This window comes from Erpetoichthys calabaricus, chromosome 8 (assembly GCF_900747795.2).
Source record: "Erpetoichthys calabaricus chromosome 8, fErpCal1.3, whole genome shotgun sequence".
NCBI lineage: Eukaryota > Metazoa > Chordata > Cladistia > Polypteriformes > Polypteridae > Erpetoichthys > Erpetoichthys calabaricus.
This window is the reverse complement of record NC_041401.2, coordinates 19,995,365-20,018,337: the sequence shown is the minus strand read 5'-3', so window position 1 is coordinate 20,018,337 and position 22,973 is coordinate 19,995,365. Positions and strand designations below refer to the sequence as shown.

The 22,973-nt window shown below is 44.0% G+C and overlaps 1 protein-coding gene across 1 annotated transcript in view; it reads left to right on the top strand.

Moving 5' to 3' along the window:
* The window catches only part of LOC127528921 (uncharacterized), a 60,867-nt gene that overhangs the window by 27,137 nt on the left and 10,757 nt on the right, over window positions 1–22,973 (top strand). Inside the window, exon 3 of the mRNA XM_051930703.1 lies at window positions 13,974–14,118. Within this exon, the coding sequence (XP_051786663.1) occupies window positions 13,974–14,118 (145 nt within the window). The remainder of the gene's footprint in view (window positions 1–13,973; window positions 14,119–22,973) is intronic.

Here is a 22,973-nt window from a genome sequence, read left to right as displayed (position 1 = left end):
TCTGCGTTGGTTTCCTCCCACAATCCAAAGACATGCAGGTTAGGTGGATTGGCGATCCTAAATTGTCCCTAGTGTGTGTTTGGTGTGTGTGGTGTGTGCCCTGCGGTGGGCTGGCACCCTGCCCAGGATTGGTTCCTGCCTTGTGCCCTGTGTTGGCTGGGATTGGCTCCAGCAGACCCCCCGTGACCCTGTGTTCGGATTCAGCGGGTTGGAAAATGGATGGATGGATATGAGATGAAATAAATTGCAATAATGTATATGCTAACCAAAATGTAGCGGTATCGAAACAGAAATCGGCAAAAGGCAGTTTTGACCAAATTTTCCGCTGCAACGTTGTGTACTGACAGCTAAAACAACTTGATGACGTAATACGGTATATTATATAGGACTACAGTATAGAAATCACAGTTCCGGACAGATAATGTTTAGTAATTTAGTAGTTTAGTAGTTTAGTTTGGCCACTGGCCTAAGAGACAGCAAAAGTCGTGGTCAAAAAAAAACAAGAGCAGCAAAGTAGATTACTGGATAAACGTCAGCAAAAGGAGTTTGATATTATGGTTTGGATGCGGCTTGGATGAGGAAGTGATTTCATAGGGGACCTTTTAACCAGTTGCATTGTAATCAGAGGTCATGACCCCAGATGACACGCCCCTAACAAGACTGCTCAAGTGACCAGAGCTCAAAATGAACAAAACAGTCCAAAAAAAATGATTAGCTATCAAAACAAAAGGGAATCGCCATAAATGGAAGTCAAAATAAAACTCTATGAGTCAAAATAAAACTCTATGACTCAAGACAAAAAAAAAATTCAAACAAAAAGAGTGTCAGATCACAGGAAATGGCACAGGAAAACTCATGAAGAAACCGATCTCAACATAAATGGCTACCATAACACAAAATGGCAACGACTGGGAGTAAACTGAAGCAGGCCGAATATGCAGCACAACTCCTGTTCCAGGCTTTGGTCGTGTCATGTCTAGACTACTGCAACTGTCTGCAGGTCGCTGCAAGATGATTCAAAATGCAGCGGCACATCTGGTGTTCAACCAGCCAAGGCAGGTATGTGTCACTCCTCTCTTCAGATTACTCCACTGGCTCACTGTAGCTGCACGTATTAAGTTCAAATCCTTGATGTTTGCCAGCAGAGTAATCAATGGGTCAGCACTTATAAACAGTGCCCTCCATATTGTTTGGGATGAAGACCCATTTTTTCCTTGATTTCCCCCTCTGTTCCAGAGTTCATCCATCCATCCATCCATCCATCTTCCAACCTGCTGTCATGGGGTTTCTGCTGGAGCCAATCCCAGCCAACACAGGGCACAAGGCAGGATGTTCCAGAGTTAAAAATTATAAATCAGACAATTTCAGACATTATTAAACTGCACACTGCAGACTTTCTTTCAAGGGGGTCTGCATACATTTTGATCACACCATGTAGAAATGACAACTTTTTTTTCTACATAACCAGCAAAACCCCTCATTTCAGGGCGCCATAATGTTTTGGACACAGCGATGGCAGGTCTATTAAAGCCATTGTCATTTATCCCTCACATGCAATGTAATTCACAGGCCTCATTAGGTGCCGAGGATCTTCTCTGATCCTCTAATGTAGCCATCTTCAGCTCCTGCTTGTTTCAGGGGGCTTGTCCCCTTAAGTTTTCCCTTCAATATATGGAAGTCCTGCTTAGTTAGATATAAATCAAGTGACTGGCTTGGCCATTCAAGAATTTTCCATTTTTTAGCTTTGAGAAGCTCTTGTGTGGCCTCAGCAGTCTGTTTGGCTCATTATCTTGGTGTAGGATGAAGTTTGGAGGCCTTTACTGAACTTGAGCAGATCAGATGTTTGTACACACCTCAGAATTCATTGTGCCGTCAGCAGTTCGGTCATCAATGTGACCTGTGGCAGCCATACATGCCTAAGCCATAACACCCCCATCTCCACGTTTAACAGATGAGGTGATCTGCTTTGGATCTCGGGCAGTTCCTCTTTGTCCCCACACTCGCCATCACTCTGATCAGGTACATCAAGTGTTGCCATTTCTACATGCGGTGACTGAAATGTCTGCAAATCCCCTTCAATGAAAGCACGCTTCGTGCACTTTAATCACATCTGAATTGCTGGATTTGTAATTTTCAGCTGTTTAGCAGAGGGGGAAAATCAAGGAAAAATGCCTCTTTGTCCCAAACATTATGGAGGGCACTGCATATGGAGACACTTGTTGAGGTCTTCTGCTCCTTCTCAGCCACTCAGGTCTGTCATTGAAAGACGTCTGGTGATTCCTCCTCTGCGTGGTATCAGATCTCATTCCACACTCTTTTCACATGTAGCTTCTGGCTGGTGGAACAAGCTGCCCACCTCCATATGAAATTCTGAGCCCCTCAATGTGTTCAAGAAGCGTTTGTTTGGTGAATTTTTGCCTTTTGTTTTTTTTAACCTAGGAAGTGTAACACGATTTCATTTTGTTCCGAACTCTTCACTTGTGATGTGAAGTTTTCTTACCTTGTCCCGTCACACTTGTCCCAAACATTCTCCAGACAGATGTTACTTGATTATGTCAAGCTCTTTTGTAAGTTGCTTTGGAAAAAAGCTTTTGTTTAGCAAATAAATGTAAATGTAAGCGTAAATTATTTAAAAGTAAATGATATACATATGGAAACTAATTAGACGACCCGGGTACGTTTCACAGGTCCTCCCTGCGTGGAGTTTCCATGTTCTCCCCGTGTCTACATGGGTTTCCTCCCATAGTCCAAAGACATGCAGGTTAGGTGTATTGGCGATTCTAAATTGTCCCTAGTGTATGCTTGGCGTGGGTGTGTGTGTGTGCCCTGCCCGGGGTTTGTTTCCTGCCTTGTGCCCTGTGTTGGCTGGGATTGGCTCCAGCAGACCCCCGTGACCCAGTAGTTAGGATATATCGGGTTGGATAATGGATGGATGGAAGGAACTAATTAGACATTGTGACAGAACCACTAGGGGGCTTGCCAGATAGACACGGGAGGCACATTCATAAAAAACACGAGTGCTTTTATTTTTCTTCGCTCATGGAGAACGTCTTCCCCGTTCCCACGAGCCCACAACACAGTCCCAGTGCACAAGCACAATATGCCTCTTTTCCTTCTCTTTCTCTCTTTTCTCCTCCACTCCTCCTCGGCAAGTTTCGTCTCCCTCCACCCAACTCTGGCTCCCTGAGTACTGTCTGCTGGTCCCTTATATAAGGCACCCGGAAGTGCTTCAGGTGTTCGTTGCCCTACTTCTGACTGCACTTCCAGGTGTGGCAGAAGAACCACCCACACGAGTTCAGGAACAGCTGCAGTGCCCCCCTGGCAGTGCCCCCGGATCCCAACAGGGCTGTATCCAACTCCATTTCCCATGAAGCCCTGCAGGAGTCCGGGGCACCGCTGCAACCTGCAACCCATGGGGGCTGCCATCTAGCGTCCCAGGGGAGGTAACGCTGTGACCAAGCTTGGTCCCCCAATCCTTCCAGCGAAGAGGTGTCTCGGTCGGGTAAGAATCCCGGCCATCTGTGACAACATATATAAACCAAAGCCCTGTGTGTGTGGGTCTGTGTTGAGCAGTCTTTTTCTGGTCACACTCAACCACAGCCTCTAGATGGCGCATGCATGCACTTTTCATTTTTTCAGCGCTTGCATGTGTGTGTGTGTGTGTGTGTGTGTGTGTGTGTGGAGCGGTCCACTCTGCTCACGCTCAACCACAGCCATGGGAGTTGGTGTGAAGTCTACTGAAGATACAGAAGCTTATACAAGCGTGACTTGCATGTGGTGAGTTGGCGCATGCATGCACTTTTACATTTTTTCGACGCTTGCAGGCACCTCACTTCTCATTCAACCCAAGCAGACAAACTCAGCTTTGTGATACACACATGATGTGCATTCACATAACGATCTAACATACGTTTGCCTGAGACCAGTTCTAGCCTGTTCCGCTCAATTTGTGCTGCACTTGACTACACGTCCATCTCAGACAAGATACGACCTGTCGGGGCCCACTTAGCAGATGCCTCTGTAAGTTCACCAATATAGTAAAACTGCCAGGGAGTCTTCGGGTTATTTTTTTGTCCAGCAGCTAGTACAATATAAATACAGTTAGGTCCATATATTTGGACAGAGACCACTTTTTTCTCATTTTGGTTCTGTACATTACCACAATGAATTTTAAATGAGACAACTCAGATGCAGTTGAAGTGCAGACTTTCAGCTTTAATTCAGTGGGGTGAACAAAACGATTGCATAAAAATGTGAGGCAACTAAAGCATTTTGTTAACACAATCCCTTCATTTCAGGGGCTCAAAAATAATTGGACAATTGACTCAAAGGCTATTTCATGGGCAGGTGTGGCCAAGTCTGTCGTTATGTCATTATCAATTAAGCAGATAAAAGGCCTGGAGTTGATTTGAGGTGTGGTGCTTGCATGTGGAAGATTTTGCTGTGAAGAGACAACATGCGGTCAAAGGAGCTCTCCATGCAGGTGAAAGAAGCCATCCTTAAGCTGCGAAAACAGAAAAAACCCATTTTAGAAATTGCTACAATATTACGACTGGCAAAATCTACAGTTTGGTACATCCTGAGAGACAAAGCAAGCACTGGTGAACTCAGCAACACAAAAAGACCTGGACGTCCACGGAAGACAACAGTGGTGGATGATCGCAGAATCATTTCCATGGTGAAGAGAAACCCCTTCACAACAGCCAACCAAGTGAACATCACTCTCCAGGGTGTAGGCGTATCGATATCCAAGTCTACCATAAAGAGAAGATGGCATGAAAGTAAATACAGAGGGTGCACTGCAAGGTGCAAGCCACTCATAAGCCTCAAGAATAGAAAGGCTAGATTGGACTTTGCTAAAGAACATCTAAAAAAGCCAGCACAGTTCTGGAAAAACATTCTTTGGACAGATGAAACCAAGATCAACCTCTACCAGAATGATGGCAAGAAACAAGTATGGAGAAGGCGTGGAACAGCTCATTATCCAAAGCATAGCACATCATCTGTAAAACACGGTGGAGGCAGTGTGATGGCTTGGGCGTGCATGGCTGCCAGTGGTACTGGGACACTAGTGTTTATTGATGATGTGACACAGGACAGAAGCAGCCGAATGAATTCTGAGGTGTTCAGAGACATACTGTCTGCTCAAATCCACCTAAATGACGTCAAATTGATTGGGTGGCGTTTCATGATACAGATGGACAATGACCCAAAACATACAGCCAAAGCAACCCAGGAGTTTATTAAAGCAAAGAAGTGGAAAATTCTTGAATGGCCAAGTCAGTCCCCTGATCTTAACCCAACTGAGCAGGCATTTCACTTGTTGAAGACTAAACTTCAGACAGAAAGGCCCACAAACAAACAGCAACTGAAAGCCGCTGCAGTAAAGGCCTGGCAGAGCATTAAAAAGGAGGAAACCCAGCATCTGGTGATGTCCAGGAGTTCAAGACTTCAGGCTGTCATTGCCAGCAAAGGGTTTTCAACCAAGTATTAGAAATGAACATTTTATTTCCAGTTCTTTAACTTTTGAGCCCCTGAAATGAAGGGATTGTGTTAAAAAAAAATGCTTTAGTTGCCTCACATTTTTATGCAATCGTTTTGTTCACTCCACTGAATTAAAGCTGAAAGTCTTTTGAACGAGTTGTGACTTACTGGTAGTGATGTAGTGTAGTGAAGCACACCAAGATCCCTGGAAGAGTTGAAACAGTCGGAGAGCCAATGGGGTCAGGCCTGTTGTGTGCTGCTGAGGCGTCGGCCCATCCAGGTAGACGCGTGCAATGTCTTGTTTCTCTGGCATGATGATCATTTTCCTCTGCTGTCGGAGGAGCTGTGTAAACTCTGCATTTCAGTGGCGGCACTGTCTGAGGTGCACAGACCGGGGACTGGCCAGATCTCTGTAGGTGGATATGCCTTTTATTGGTCTGGTCGCTCTGATGGCTGTCATACTCTGGGAGTAGCTGTTGCTGTACCGGATTGGCATCTTCCAATGGTGTCCGATGTCACTCCTTTCAACAAGTGTATTATGAGACTCGGATTGTGGCACTCTCTGGGTGCCTTGTCTGTTGTCTCGGTGTATGCACTGACCGCAGTGAGTGATATTTCGGTGAGGGGGACATTTTACTCACAACTTCGCTCAGTAGTGCCCACAAGGTGATGCTCCTCTGGTGCATGGGTGACTTCAGTGCAACCACTGGCACTGACAGGGCTGACTATGAGGATTGTCTCAGTCCCCATGGGTCAGGTGACCGTGGTGAAAGTGACTCCATGTTCCTTGACCTTGCAAAAGGTCAGGGGTTGTGAATCGCTGGATCCTGGTTCCAACACCCTGAGGCGCATTGTTGGACTCCAATACTGGTGATGTGGTGAAGGAGGTTGATCACATCCTCTTGGCAGACGCTGGTGGCTCTTGCAAAACTGCAGGGTCTACAGAAGTGCCCAGTTTGCGAATTCTGACCACAGACTACTGTGACGATGTGGGTTCGCTCCAGGCTCCCATCCGACTTCTGGGAGCTCTTGAACCCGACACCATCGATAATGTCGCCGAGATGAGCTGACAAATGAGGACAATTTGCTAATGAAGCCACGGAATAGTGCAAAAAGTGCCAAAGTGCTTTTATTACACAAAAATCAACACAATGTCCAAACAAAAAGTGCAGTGCATCACAGTTTCAATAAATAATCCATAAAAACAGTGCAAAGTGGGGATAAAAACAATATATAAATTCTTTAAAATCCGAGGTTAAAAATGCAGTCTCACTCTTCACAATCTCAGCACACCTCCTTCTCTCATTCTCCCCGGCTCACCCATAACTCCCGTAGCCAACGAAGACTCAACAGCAACAACCTCCTTTCAGCCGACCTCCATCTTGGCTGCCTTAAGGACTTCATGGCCAGACCGTCCGAGGTCAGCTCTCCTCCCTTCTTCCTTCGCGCTCATGTAGTCGCTCCTCAGATCCCTCGAACATTCAGTGGGGTGGACTAGCCCCTAGAGTGCCACAGTCAAACGCTCCTTTGTGGGGCCCCAGCTTGTTCTGCTTCAAAACCGTCAGGTGGCCAGATCCTCTTTCCAAACCTGCCTTTACACGTCCTTTAACCTCTTTTTCCTCTATCCATCCCGATTTCTTGATTCATCCCCCCTTTCCTTTGTGCTGGCCTGTATATATATATATATATATATATATATATATATATATATATATACACACACACACACACCTCCATGGGCGCAGTGCCTTAATCACATGCCGCAGGAAGCCAATGAAGCAATTGAGAACGATCACACCCACACGTGCAGGTGCAACTCACTCCAACTTCTCCAATTAACTCCCCGCGGCCGTGTAATCGTGCCCAGCGAGAGTAACACGGCTTTATGAATTTAAAACCTGGCCCCTTTTCTTTTGAAGCCTCGGACCCGGTATACCACAACTGCTTGTTGCTACTCTGAAGATCCAGCTTAGGTCCAGTAGGCTACCACCTACTAGGAAAATGAGGCTGGACTTGGCCAGACTCCAAGATCAGGCTGTTTCTAATGAGTTTGCACTCAGTTTGTGTGAGGAACTTGTGGATTTGGGTGCGACTGCCGATCCTAATATAATATGGAAGACCTTCCATGACAAGACCCTGAAGGTCGTTGAGGGTTGTGTTGGTGTTACCGGTGTTCCCAGAAGGAGGTGTTTCATTTTGCAGAGCATCCTGGATATCATCGAGAGGAGTCGCAGCGCACAGCTCAATGGCAGCTCTGGTGTGTACCGGGAACTGAGAAGGACAGCTGCGAGGGCTCTGAGGGCAGATAAGGAGATGTGCGCTGTGGTATCTTCTACCTGACTGCTGGAGGCCAAACAATGCATGTTAAAGGTGAGATGTGTCTTCCACAATGGCTCTATGCAGACAATGTGTCTGAAAGATGTCTTGGACTGAGGAGAAGGAGACCTATATGATCCTCTCAGTGGTCCTCACTACACACCGCAGAGTCTTGCGCTCATGGACTTTGCTGTTCTGTAACAACACAGTGATACTGTTTGTCAGGACATTCTCCATAGTTCCTCTGTAAAAGGTGGTAAGAATGGGTTGTGGCAAACCGATTTGCTTCCTTCTCTGCAGAAAAAGGAAGGCATCATTGTTCCTTCTTCACAACAGAGATGGCGTTGATTGTCCAAGAGAGGTCATCAGAAATTTATACCCCAAAGAAACTTGTTGCTACTGACTCTCTCCACAGCAGAGCCATTGATAAGCAGTGGTGAATAGTCAACAGATGTTCTTCTGAAATTGATCAGTCATTTCTTCTGTCTTATGAACATTTAGAGATATATTATTTTCACCATACCACCTCATCAGATGTTCAACCTCTTCTCTTACTGATGAGTTCCACTTTGGTTGTATCAACTTGACAATGACGTTGGACTCAGACTTGGCATTGCAGTCATGGGTGAGCAGAGTGAACAATAGTGGACTCAGCACACAGCCTTGGGGAGCACTTATGTTTATCCTGATGCTATTAGATGTTCTGCTGTCAATGCGCACTGACTGTGCCTCTCTATCAAAAAGTCCAAAATCCAGTTACACAGAGGAATGCCAAGACCCAGCAGAGAGAGTTTTCTCTCCAACTGCTGAGGAATGATCGTGTTGAATGCTGAGCTGAAATCAACAAACAACATTCTGGTGTTCAGGTGAGACAGTATAGGGTGCAAAGTATAGGAGATGGCATCATCAATGGAGCAATTTGGATGGAAAGTAAACAGGAGTGGGTCCAGAGTGGTTGATGTGTCATTTGACCAACTGCTTGACGCACTTCATCACGATGGGAGTCAGTGCTACAGGGCAGTAGTCATTAAGGCACATCACCGTTGACTTCTTTGGCGGTGGAATGATAGTGGACCACAGCCCGGCTCGAAGAGATGTCTGTGAGAACATCAAATCGGTTGGTCAGCACAGTCTCTAAGCACACTCCCAGGAATGTTGTCTGGTCCTGCAGCTTTCTGTGGATTCACTCTGGAAAGCATGCGCCTCACATCGGCAGGGTCCAGACGGAATGCTTATTCCTCAGGGTAGGGTATGGACTTATATGCCTGAGTGTTGTTTTGAGTCTCAGAATGTGTGCAGAAGTTATTGAGCATGTCAGGGAGGCAAGGATCAGTGCTGTAGGCCTGTGTGAGATTTTATTATCCGTTAAGGCCCGGATGTCCTTCCACATGCATCCAGGATCTTTCGAGTCACAGACGTTGTTGTTTATTTTCTGTGCGTACTGACTTTTAGCTTTCCTGTTGGACTTGGACAGTTCTGCCCATGCTGATCTGAGAGCCCCTTCATCTCCTAACCTGAAGGCAGCAGAGCACGTGTGTATATTTATGAATATGCTGTATATGTGGATCATCTGATTGGGAGAGTCTTTTGTGCTGTAAGTTTGTATCAGGAGTTTTTTATGTATATTTACGTATGTATAAGTGGAGTATCTGTACGAGGCATCTTTAATAGTTAAAAGTGGGATTGAGTGGGTTTATGGGTATTTATGTGTGGGGAAAATGATTGAGGGACAATTAAATGTGGCTTTATTTAGTCGGTGCTTTGGGTAAAGAAAAAGGTATGTAAATGTGCAGGTAAAACCTATATATACTTCTCAAAAAAATTAAAGGAACACTTTTTAATCCGAGTATAGCATCATGTCAATGAAACTTCTGGGCTATTAATCTGGTCAGTTAAGGAGCAGAGGGGCTTGTTAGTCAGTTTCAGCTGCTTTGGTGCACTAGAGGGGCAACAATGAGAGGACCCTCAAAACAGGAATGAATGGTTTAACAGGTGGAGGACACTGACATTTTTCCCTCCTCATCTTTTCTCACTGTTTTGTCACTCGTTTTGCATTTGGCTAAGGTCAGTGTCACTACTGGTAGCATGAGGCCATACCTGGACCCTACAGAGGTGGCACAGGTAGTCCAACTTCTCCAGGATGGCACATCAATATGTGCCATTGCCAGAAGGTGTGCTGTGTCTCCCAGCACAGTTTCAAGGGCATGGAGGAGATACTAGGAGACAGGCAGTTACTCTAGGAGAGCTGGACAGGGCCAGTGAAGGTCCTTAACCCATCAGCAGGATCGGTATCTTCTCCTTTGGGCAAGGATGAAAAGGATGAGCACTGCCAGAGCCCTACAGCATGACCTCCTGCAGGCCACTGGTGTGAATGTCTCTGACGAAACAATCAGAAACAAACTTCAAGAGGGTGGTCTGAGGGCCCGACATCCTCTAATGGCCCTTTGCTCTCTGCCCACCTGGCACCTTGGAGCTCGATTGGCAGAATACCAGAATTGGCAGGTACACCACTGGCGCCCTGTGCTTTTCACAAATGAGAGCAGGTTCACCCCGTGTACATGTGACAGACATGAAAGGGTCTAGAGAAGCCGTGGAGAACGATATGCTGTCTGTAACATCATTCAGCATGACCGGTTTGGTGGTGGGCCAGTGATGGTCTGGGGAGGCATATCCATGGAGGACCTCTACAGGCTAGGTAACGGCACCTTGACTCCCATTAGGTATCAGGATGAAATCCTTGGACCCACTGTCAGACCCTATGATGGTGCAGCGGGTCCTGGGTTCCTCCTGGTGCACGACTAATGCCCGGCCTCATGTGGAGGAATTGATACCATTGACTGACCCCCACGCTCTGCTCGCCTGACCTCAATCCAATAGAACACCTCTTGGGTGGGACATTATGTTTCGGCCCATCCAACGCCTCGGACTGTCCAGGAGCTCAGTGATGCCCTGGTCCAGATCTGAGAGGAGATCTCCCAGGACACCATCCGTCGTCTCATTAGGAGCATCCCCCATACGTTGTCAGGCATGCATACAAGCACGTGGGGGCCATACAAACTACTGAGTACGATTTGGAGTTGCTGCAATGAAATTTTAGCCAAAAGGACTCGCCTGCCTGCCTGCCGCATCATTTTTTCCCTTTGATTTTTGAGGCGTCTTTGAATTCAGCCCTCTGTCCGTTGATCATTTTCATTTCCATTAAACGATGTGCCATGCTTTCGTTCCTAACACATTACCCTAGTCCATAGCAGGATGTTTTTCCCCATTGAGATCTGATGTGTTTTCATAGTGTTCCTTTAATTATTTTGAGCAGTTTATTTTTTTTTCGTGTATCATAGTGAAATTATTTTCTTTTGTTTTCTGTCTTTATTTAACCACAAGCTTAGGGAGGAGAACTGCAGAACAACCAGGTCCAGTGTTATAACAAGAATTTAATTTAAGCTCAAATTGACAGTGCAGCTTATCTCCTTTGAGTTTAGGGGATTGTTACAGCTGATCTGTTAAAGGTTCCAACAAGCAATGCTACCAGGAAGTCGTACCTGCAGGTCAATAGAAATGAGCAAAGCCCACTCAATTTGCTTCACCTCGAGTCCCATGAAGATACAGAGAGTGTGATAACAGGGTACCTAGGGTGGGGAGATTGCCAGTTCTCTTTCTCAGAAGGTTAACAGGTTGAGAGGCAAGTCCCAAAATGGTGGACAGCACATTGAGAGTCACTCATTGTTGGTTGGAAAGTGGCTTTATCCAAGGTGTATTGGCCTCCATGTGTCTTGGTTATTCTCAAGGTGTGTCAGTCTTAGGTCTACATTATATCTGGGGTGCACAGTAAAGATGCGTCAACCTTCATGTGTCCTGGTTATTCTCAAGTACCAATGTAGTCTTAGGTCTATGTTGTTCAGTCAGGTCCATAAGTCTTTGGACAGTGACACAATTTTGATCATTTTTGCTCTGTACAGCACCACAATGGATTTGAAATAAAATAATCATATGTGATTAAAGTGTAGACTTTCATCTTTAATTTAATGGGTTTACCAAAAATATCATATGAGCCATTTAGGAATGACAGCCATTTTTCTGCATAGCCGCCCCATTTCCAGGGTCTCAAGAGCATTTGGATATTTGAGTGACAAGCTGTTCCATAGTCAGGTGTGAGCAGGTCCCTCATTATTTCATTAAGTATTAAGCAGGTAGAAGGTCTGGAGTTGATTCCAGGTGTGCAGTTTGTATTTGGAATGTCACTGTGGACTCTCAAGATGTGGTCCAAAGAGCTGTCCATGCAAAGAAAAACAGGCCGTCATTAGGCAGAGAAAAAATAAACCTTTCAAAGAGACAACAGAAACACCAGGAGTGGCCATATCAACCATTTGGTCCATTCTTAAAGAGAAGGAACACACTGATGAGCTCAGTAACATCTGAAGGTCTGGAAAACCACAGAAGACAACTGCGCAGGATGACTGAAGAAATCTTGCCTTGGTTGGAGGTTGATTTGTTTTCGATCCTATTTTTGTAAAAATGGATTTATTTGTATGGAATGTTCTGTGATTTCAATAAAATCAAAAAAAATATTTCCTTGGTGATGAAGGCACTCTTCGCGATATTAAGCCAAACCAAGACCACTCTCTGAGAGGTCGACCTGTCTTTGCCAAAATCGACAGTCAAGAGAAGACTTCATGAAAGTAAAGACAGAGTTTACCACAAAGTGCAAACCACTGGTAAGCCTCAAGCATAGGAAGGACAGATTAGACTTTGCCAGAAAATATTTTTTTGTTCTGGAACAATTTTCGTTGGACAAATTAAATTAAGATCAATATGTACAGTAATGATGGAAAGAGAAGAATATGGAGAAGAGAAGAAACGGTTCATGATCTGATGAATACCACATCATCTGTGAAACATGGGAAGGCCGTGTTACAGCCTGATCATACATGGCTGCCAATGGATGTCAGTCACTAGTGTTCATTGATGATGTGACTGCTGACAGAAGTAGCAGATGGATTCTGAAGTGTCCAGGGGGGGCTATGCTGTCTGCTCAGATTCACACAAGTACTGCAAAACTGATAGGGCGACAAGTCACAGTACAGATGGACAACAAGCTAAAACATAGTGTTAGAGCAAACCAAGTGCTTCTCAAAGCAAAGAAGTGGAATATTCTTCAATGGCCAAGTCAATCAACTGACCTCAACCCAACTGGACACGCATTTCACTTGCTGAGGACAAAACTGATGGCAGAAAGTTCAACGAACAAGCAGCACCTGAAGACCACTGCAGTAAAGGCCTGGCAAAGCATCACTGGGGTGGAAATGCAGCACTTGGAGATGGCCATGGGTTCAGACTTCAGGCCATGATTGACTAGAAAGAATTTGAAACTGATCATTAGATTTATGATTATGTTAGTATAGTGGGGACCATGTGTAAAAATGGCTGTCATTCCTAAACGACTTTTTGTTAAACCCCTTAAATTAAAGCTGAAAGTCTACACTTCAATCACATAATGATCACTTCATTTCAAATCCACTGTGGTGGTGCACAGAGCCAAAATTCTGAAAATCGCGTCCAAATACTGTAAATGGGAATACCTGTGTGATGTTCATGCTGACGTTAGTGAGTTCCTGTGTGAAGTACTGAGGAGGGGCAGCCATTGTAGGCCTCATTCATAAACTGCTGAAGTGGACAGCGTCTGTATGTGTGTGTGTGTGTGTGTGTTAATTTAGGGTCCAACAGTAGGCCCACCCCATAACTCATTTTGGAAGTACAAAGTAAGTTACTCTCTCAGCCTCTGCCATGACAAAACAGCACAAACACAAGGAGTGCAAGTGTGCTCTGTGATGGACTGACCTCCTGTCCAGGTCCAGGGTCTGTTCCCACCTCTCCCCACCTTGAACCCGAAAAAATGGGGTAATAATGGAGGGGTCAAGAAACGATGAGTAGAAAAACTGCAGAAGTACAAGACGTCATCTTTTTCTAATTCGTCCCCAAACCTCCTCAAAGCACAGCAGCCTCTGATGGAATTAATCTTCCTTTCAGGCTGATAATTGGGTGATTAAAGTCTGCTGATATTGTACTGCAATATAAATATGTGAATAATTAGGGCGCTAATTAAGCAGGTGCATTTTTCACAGGCTTGTCAATCAGTCGGCTATCCTTCACGTTGATGTGCTGCTTTCTCTTGTCAGTTTACAGAAGACGGTCGAGGCCCAGAGGCGATTAATCAAGTTGTTGAAGAAGACGCCGCCTGCTTTACGGAGCCACGTTTCCCCCAGCTCTCAGACTGCACCTTCTTCCAGCTCCTCTTCCTCCATTGTGTTCTCCACCACTGAGGTTGGTTATGGCCAGAGGGACAGATGGGTGTGGGATGGGGTGGGCTGGGGCAAGAGGGCGGCCATTAGTGATCTATAACCATGAGACGGGCCTAAAGGTGTAGGAAACTGTGCTGGTTTACTTCATCTATTGAATAGTCTCACTGAAGCCAGACGTGTAAGACAGACGTCTGGGGACAACCAGGAGTGAATTGTGACTAAAACTGGGTGGGAACAATTAGATGGCTCACCGAGTGTCACACTGTCAAGTTATTTAGGTTTAGTGCATCGATGTCTGCCCAAACTTGAGAAAGGCCTTTAGCTGATTAAAGAGGACACATGGAAGTACTCTTCCTTTTCGTTATTTGATAAACAGCTTGCAACAGCACTAGTAACAACAGGAACAGGAGTAGAATTAGGAGTAGGTTGATAACCTAAAATAAACAGAGAAAACACAAGAAAACTCATATATTCGCTCATACTGTAATAATTTTGTATACACAAACACTCCTTCATTATTTCGAACATGCGCTAGTTACTAAAAATAAACACATTTGTGCAATATCGTACATTAACTTAACTTATGTAGTCTCTCTATTATAAAAAAAAATCTTGGAAGGAGACTAGACGTGATTGCCTCAGAGACACTTTCATGTTCCGCGAGATGAGTCTTCATGCCAAGCGATGTAACCACACCCGGGGCCTGAAGCCCTGTAGCTGCTAAAATATATAAGGTGTCATCAGGCACGGGTAAGACGCGTGTCAAAAGAATTCTCAGAGTCCAAGAGTTCGTTTTAAAGGTATTTAGTGAAAGGTAAAAGTAAATAGTCCACACAAGAATAAAAGAAAAAATAGTTACACACGTAGAATAAAAGGCAAAAAAAGGAAAAAAAAATGGATCTTCTATAAACTTAGCTTTTCTTGAAAGACTTTAGTATTTTTATACTTAAAAGTTCTTAATTTCTTCTTTCCTACTTAAAGGTTCTTAATTTCTTCTTTCTTACTTAAAGGTTCTTAATTTCGTCTTTCCTACTTAAAGGTTCTTAATTTGTTCTTTTCTTCTTAAAGGCTCGTAAGCCGGTTGGCACATAGGCAAGTGCCTAGGCACGATAACGTGCGGTCACGGTTAAAAACCGTATGCCTCCACACCTTATAGAAGGCAAGGCTGACACTAACTGAAGAATAATGTTTACTCCAAGCTATTAGAAATGGCAAGAACATACCAAAACGATTCTATTCACGGGGGTTATAGGAACCTTCCATAGTTTATGCATTGTCATCTAATAAACATTCATGAATCTTATAGAACAAGGAAAATGGCTCTTACAAGCCCCATGAGACAAGAACTTATGCAAAGAGATTTGGAAAAGTCCTGCATGGCTATGTCCGACACATTTCTTGTAGAGAGAAAGAAACGATATTCACTCACTGGGAGTTTATACATTGCGTTGTCACGCTGTAACTCCAAACAGGGAATCAAAATTCAATGCGATATTAACGAAAAGGTAAAAGTGAAACGAGAGATCGAATATATGGACATAGGTGATATGACAGAAGTGCACTGTGTGAAATGTAGATCACATGACACGGCAGCAGCAGCAGCAAGCCAGCAGCTGATCGAGCAAAGAAGAGGTAAAATAAACAACTCTATGTGTTTCCCATTGTTTCACCGTGTAAGACGGGGTGTCGGAGGTCTCCTTGGGGTGCGTTCAGCCCCCCCTCTTCACAAAGCAAGCGGCAGAGACGCGAATGCAGGCTGGGATGGGCGAGCAAAGTGAGCAGGGGGTGAAGCCCCCTAGTCTTTTACATAAATAACAGCCATGACTACTCAGAAACGTTTCACATTAAGAAAGGGAATTTTTTAACATACCAGTGACATCTCCAAAATCAGCTAACACGATTAACGCTTTCCAATTCCTCCATGACACCCTTTTTTTTGTTCACAATTGCCTTCTTTTACCAACTGAACGTCTCTTCCGTGCAGCAGTACGCTGACCCTGATTTCCAGAAGCAGTCTCTAACCCTCTTCACACAATCTTTATTTAAATAAACATCCACAAGATCGGCTGTCTTTTGTCTTTTTTATTCTTTTTTTTTAAACGTGTTAAATAACAATGTTTAAGCTCAGCGTAGCACACACTTCTAAACCAATCCAACGTCTCGTGAAGGCGGAGCTCAAAGTAGGGGCGGAGATTTTTATTTATTTTATTTTTTTTTATAATTTTATTGATTTTATTGAAATCACACAACATTCCATACAAATACATCAATTTTACAAGAATAGGATTGAGAATAAATCAACCCTCACCCCTGAGAAAGAGAGCATGGGCAGCAGAATAAAACTTAAACCTAGTAAAAATATGTAAATAGATAAATTAATAAGTGAATATAGATAAATGGAGAAGAAAAAGAAAAAAAAAAGAGAATGGGGAGAGAATCTTCTTCCTCAGTGCTTTAAAAGCTTGTTCTAAAATGTTATTGATTTGATCCTGCCAGGTTTGGAAAAAATTCTGCACAGATCCTCTAAGTGAGAATTTGATTTTTTCCAATTTCAAATAATATAAAACATCAGTTACCCACTGACTTAAAAGGGGAGAGTTAGGATTCTTCCAGTTGAGCGAGACAAGTCTACGTGCCAATAGTGCAGTAAAGGCAATCACAGTCTGTTTGTCCTTCTCCACCTTAAGCCCCTCTGTGAGCCCACCAAACACAGCTGTTAGTGGATTAGGAGGGATTGTGACACCAAGGCTGTCTGGAAGGCATTTAAAGATTTTTGGTCCAGAATGAAGTTAATTTGGTGCAGGCCCAAAACATGTGGCCCAGTGAGGCTGGAGCTCGATTGTAGCATTCGCAGGTTGGATCTCTTACCTGGAAACATCTTGGACAATTTTAAACGAGACAGATGTGCTCGATATATAATTTTGAGTTGAATAATTGTATGCTTTGTGCATATGGAGTTCGAGTGAATTCTCTGCATTGCTACCTTTTCTGAGATGTTGAGTGAGAGATCCTTTTCCCATTGTCCTCTTGGATCTTTGAAAGGGAGGGAATAGTTTTATATATTACAGAGATGCTGTCTAAGTCCTTGAAACTGATCAATATATTTTCCAGCATAGAGGGGGGTGTTCTGTTTAACAAAGATTCTAATTTGAAGATAGTGAAAGAAATGTGTTGCTGGAAAATTAAATTTAGAATGTAATTATTTGCAGGATGCAAAGACGTTGTCTATGTACAGATCTCAAAGTGATTTAATCCTAAATGTTTTCCAGACATTAAAAACTGCATATGTTTGCGAGGTTTGAAAAAGGTGGTTCTCATGCAGTGGTGCCACCGATAAAAGATTCTCCATCTTAAAATGCTTCCTACATTGGTTCCATATTCTGAGTGAGGGATCAGAGGTGCTCTCGTTAACCTGATAGACAAGCAAGCTTCTGATGATGATGAACCATTGAAACGTCTCCTGTGTGTCGCATGTGCAGAGGCACATTACATCCATCCATTTTCCAACCCGCTGAATCCGAACACAGGGTCACGGGGGTCTGCTGGAGCCAATCCCAGCCAACACAGGGCACAAGGCAGGTAACCAATCCTGGTCAGGGTGCCAACCCACCGCAGGACACACACAAACACACCCACACACCAAGCACACACTAGGGCCAATTTAGAATCGCCAATCCACCTAACCTGCATGTCTTTGGACTGTGGGAGGAAACCGGAGCGCCCGGAGGAAACCCACGCAGACACGGGGAGAACATGCAAACTCCACGCAGGGAAGACCCGGGAAGCGAACCCAGGTCTCCTAACTGCGAGGCAGCAGCGCTACCACTGCGCCACCGTGCCGCCTGGCACATTACACGTTTTAAAAATAAACATAACCCGAGGCAAGGGAAAAAGTGTTTCTGTAACATCAGATTTTACATTGGCGATCAACAGCATCAATGGAGGATCGTTAATTGTGAATGATATGATGTCACAGATGCTGTGTGTGCTCTTTGCTGTTCAACGGTATGACGATAGTGTAGTAGGAATCAACATAGGCTTGAAAGAATTGTGAAAAAAAGAACTGCAAAATATGCATTTGAAGTAAACGACATGTCGCACTTCATCAAAAGGACTGGCGTTAAGAGAGCGGATATCAAAGAGCCACAGGAGACGCAGAACTCAGTACTCAGCACACCTGCCTAACGACACCAATGAAAGTGCGGACGAAGCTGCGCAACCTTCTGACTGCCCATCTAAACGAGTAATTAAAGTGATTGAACATTACTGGCTAATTGGAAATGTAGACATACGTGACAAAACCACCACTGTGTTTTAACATGTCGTTTATCCACCGTGCTTATCTACACTCCAATTGCTGTTGTTATGCCATATGGTGATGTAATAGTTAAAATGACAGCAAAATATCGTAAAAGACAAGAAGCAGTATCTGTGGTGGTCTATGTGTGTGTGCGTCTGTCTCAACTGTCACAGCACTCATTACAATGTGCAAATTAATTATTTACGCTTCAATTACCTTGTGCCACGGAGCTGCAGAATGGATAACAGCAATTTTAGCTTTTTATTTTTTCTTGGCATCAAGATTCCCCGAGGCTGATCTGGCTCATTGTTGAGGACTTGAGTGGCTGGACCAGGCCAAGGGAACTCCCACGTAACACCTGGTTGCGACAGATAGAGGGTCATTTCATCATGTTGTTTCGTCATGTGGTGGGATGCGGCAACACGTTGTACCAGTGCATACTCCCCTAACCTGACCTGTCCTGAAACCTTGGCATCAAGTCTTTTATTCAGTATTTTTTGCTCTCTCCCTGAAACCCCAACAGTGGTTTAAAATGCACGGATTGGAAGAATTGGGATTGGGTGTTTTAAGATGAAGCCCTGTGGGTTTAGTCATTGCAGTGCAGGATTTCACGGCCATTCACTACACACTTTTTAAAAGGTCGTCCACAGACGTGTCTTCTTGTTTAAGAACCACATCTGGCACCATGAGACTGTGTATCAAATATCAAATCTCAACCTCATGTTATTTTGGACCGTCTAGGTGTACAGGATAGATGCTCTTGTGTTTTAATTCTTGTAGTTTTTCTAATGTTGTAATAATCCCAGATCTTTTAAATCTCAAATAAACTCTGACAGCTGGTCCTTCCAGCAGTGCCATGTGGACTGAGTTTTAAAATGGGTGGCAGTCGGGACCCTCTGATCAGTCTTTACAGATTGCTGTTTCTTGGTGATGAAAGAGTTAAAGGTGAAGGCCTCCTATTTGGCATTTCACTGCTTGCTTAGCACATCACCCAGTTTCCATAGCAACCAAATAACATGTCTTAAGATAGTCACCTCATCCCCAGTGGGCACTTTCTGCATGACAGGGTACTGGTGGCTAATTGGTAAGACAATTACGTGATAAAAAATAATGAAGAGCTGAAGCCTACCCTAGCAAGAACTCACCTTGGGTGGGATGCCAGTTTATCCGAGATATATACTTTGACAGACTTGCTGGAAACGGGTGCAATACTTGGGACCCCAAGCCAGTAGGACCCCCTTTTAATTGGTAAAAATTAGCTCGCATCTTGTAATTTCAACGCTGGTTTTGGGTGTCAAGAACTCCATCTCTCTGTCTTCTCTGACGTCTGTTGGCTTTATTCTTCTGCCTTTATGGGAGGAAGGAAGGGCGGGACCGATGTATCCCTCTTGGGGGCGGGGCTAAGCCTCCTGCAACGGAGATACTGTTAGCGACAGCGCCCCCTGCTGCCTCATAAACTGCTGAAGTGGTGTGTGTCGACTTACCAGAGCCAGCTAGGTGATCTAGATACACACGTGTATAACAATACACTCACGCGCACATGCACACACACACACACACACACACACACACACACACACATACACATGCAAATTAGGGTCCTCTGACAGTTACATATTAAAAACAGTCCACTACACAAAAACATCTGGTGTAGATAATGGATAGATAGGCCACTTGCCTTTCAGCCAGCAATGGCACACATTTAAGACATACAGAAATATTTTCAATCATACTTTAACCCATTAATCAAATAAATGTACCTGGGATAGATAGACAGACAGATGTGGACAGTACTAGATAGATAGATAGATAGATGTGAAATGTACTAGATAGATAGATAGATAGATATGAAAGGTACTATATAAATAGATAGATAGATGTGAGAGGTACTATATAGATAGATAGATAGACAGACAGATGTGAATGGTACCATATAGATCGATACAGTAGATAGATTGATAGATAGACAGATGTGAAAGGTACCATATAGATAGATAGACAGATGTGAATGGTACCATATAGATAGATAGATGGATAGACAGATGTGAAAGGTACTAGATAGATAGATGTGAAATGTACCAGATAGATAGATAGATAGACAGATGTGAAAGGTACCATATAGATAGATAGATAGATAGATAGATAGATAGATAGATAGATAGATAGATGTGAAAGGTACCATATACTGTAGATAGATAGATAGATGTGAAAGGTACTCACGCAAGAAAGAAAGAAAGAAAGAAAGAAAGAAAGAAAGAAAGAAAGAAAGAAAGAAAGAAAGAAAGAAAGAAAGAGAGTGAGCAAGTGAGCATTAGGCCCCCATGTGCCTGTTTGTTGTCCTTCGTGACCATCATGTCAGAATGCGCCACACGTCACATGTTTAAATCAGGAGGTCAGCTCTCGGCTTTCTTTTTATTTTTTTTAGTTTCTCATATGCGTCAGCTCTCAGTCCCACAGTTGACCCGAGCCCATCTTCTTTGACGTGAAGGATGTTGCTCCAGGCAGAAATTGCGTTCAAATGAAATGACGTCTGTAGAGATTGATGTAAAGGCCCACAAGCAGAGGCATCTGAAGAAAAGTGGAAATGAGGGCTTTGGAGGTCTCACACCTCAGGGGTTGGGGGGGGTTCTCTTAAAAAAAAAAAAGACACTCACGTCTCCGTGCTGCTCAGACGCCGCCTCAGGGTGGGAAGCTATTTGTCGTTTTCTCCTTTGATTAACCCTCACAGTGCCATACTACATGGAGTCTTTTCTGTTTTTGTTGTGCCATGCCTGCTGTCTTTACTTTTTCACCTTGACTTTCACTTTTCCACATTTCCTCACATTTTTTTCCATGTGCCATTTTATTCCTTGACAGTTATTTTTCAAATGTATTGTGTTCTACTGTTAGGCAAAAAAATAAGTGCAATCCATGAAGTGTTTTTTTCTTTTTTAACCAATGTATGCTGCCGGGGAGTAGGAGTCCCAAGCACTAAAGAGTTTCCAAGCACTTCCAGTAATGCCCACTAGAGGGAGATATCACCATCAAACCCTGGCTAGTTGCGGTGGGCTGGCGCCCTGCCCGGGATTTTTTCCTGCCTTGCGCCCTGTTCTGGCTGGGATTGGCTCCAGCAGACCCCCGTGACCCTGTGTTAGGATATAGCGGGTTGGAAAATGACTGACTGACTGACCCTGGCTAGTAGTAAAGGCAAGCACCGAATCTTTATTAAAAAAAAATAGATTTATTTTTCATAAAAACGTGTACCAATCACAATGAAGCTCTGTGGATCACAAAGGCAAAATGGAACTGCTTAAAACAGGAATGTAATCCCAGGGCCGGATTTATATGAAAAGAGGCCCTAGGCTATTCCACTTATGAGGCCCTTTCACCTTCCATTTTTAAGTTTGTAAATTACATGAGAGATAATAAAATACATCATTACCGTGATTAACCAATACATTTTTATGTTTGTTTATTAGTCATATGCGTAGAATTTCTCCTTATTTTCGGTTCAGTGTTTTAGTGTTCACTGTTTTTAGAATAGTGTAATTTTAATTTTGCTAACAATTTGAATGTAGGCCCCTCTTGATCTTGAGGCCCTAGGCTGAAGCCTAGTTAGCCTATAGGAAAATCCGGCCCTGTGTACTCCAAATCAAGCAAGTCGTAAACTTTGGAAGAGGTCGTCCACGTGAAGCTAGGCCTGTTCAGTACTTGGATGGGAGACCAACCTGGAAAAGCTTGGGTCGCTGCTGGAAGAAGTGCTGGGGAGGCCAGCAGGGGGCGCTAACCCTGTGGTCTGAGTGTGGATCCCAATGTCAAAGTGCAGTGACGAGGACACTGTGCTGTGAAAATGGTGCCATCCTTTGGATGAGGCGTAAAACTGAGGGCCTGACTCTCTGTGGTCATAGAAGATCCCCTGGCATTCTTGGTAACGAGCAGGGTGTGCCTTTGAGCACTTATTAAAATAATCTGAATGGTGCCCATCGTTCATATGAAAATGTACAAAGGTCATAAGGAATATAAAGGTACACACTCACTTGGCTATGTATTACAAGCAAGAGAAATGTAATTTTTAAATGAGGCTCCTATTATTAGTTTTGAATCTTTTACAATGATGTTATTTATCAGGACGGGGGGAATAAGTATCCCAATTCATAATTCGGGGGTGAGGGTATACATTTCATAATTCATATTTTTGGGATGCGACTTATTTTCATACATCGCATTTCATAAATCATAATTTGGGTGCGGGGATTAAGGTGATCAGTCATCCATTTTGACAGTTTCTGTCTGCTGTTACTGCTGGCAGCTCAGGCATGTCTTTGATGTCAAAGTGCAGAAGTCTGCCATAAGAACATGGTGGCACTAATTAGATCTATGTGGCAGGCAGGGCCATCTTAACGCATGGGTACGCTGGGCAGTTACCCGGGGGCCTCACATGCATAGGGGTCCCATGCTAATCTATGTATGTTGTGACTTGCTGAGTGGTTGTGTATGTAGGACCCCCAGTGCACTGCTTTTCCCGGGGGCCTGTAATGCTGTTAAGACGGCCCTGGTGGCAGGTGTGGCAGAAGGAAGCCTTAGAGAAGGCCGAGGTC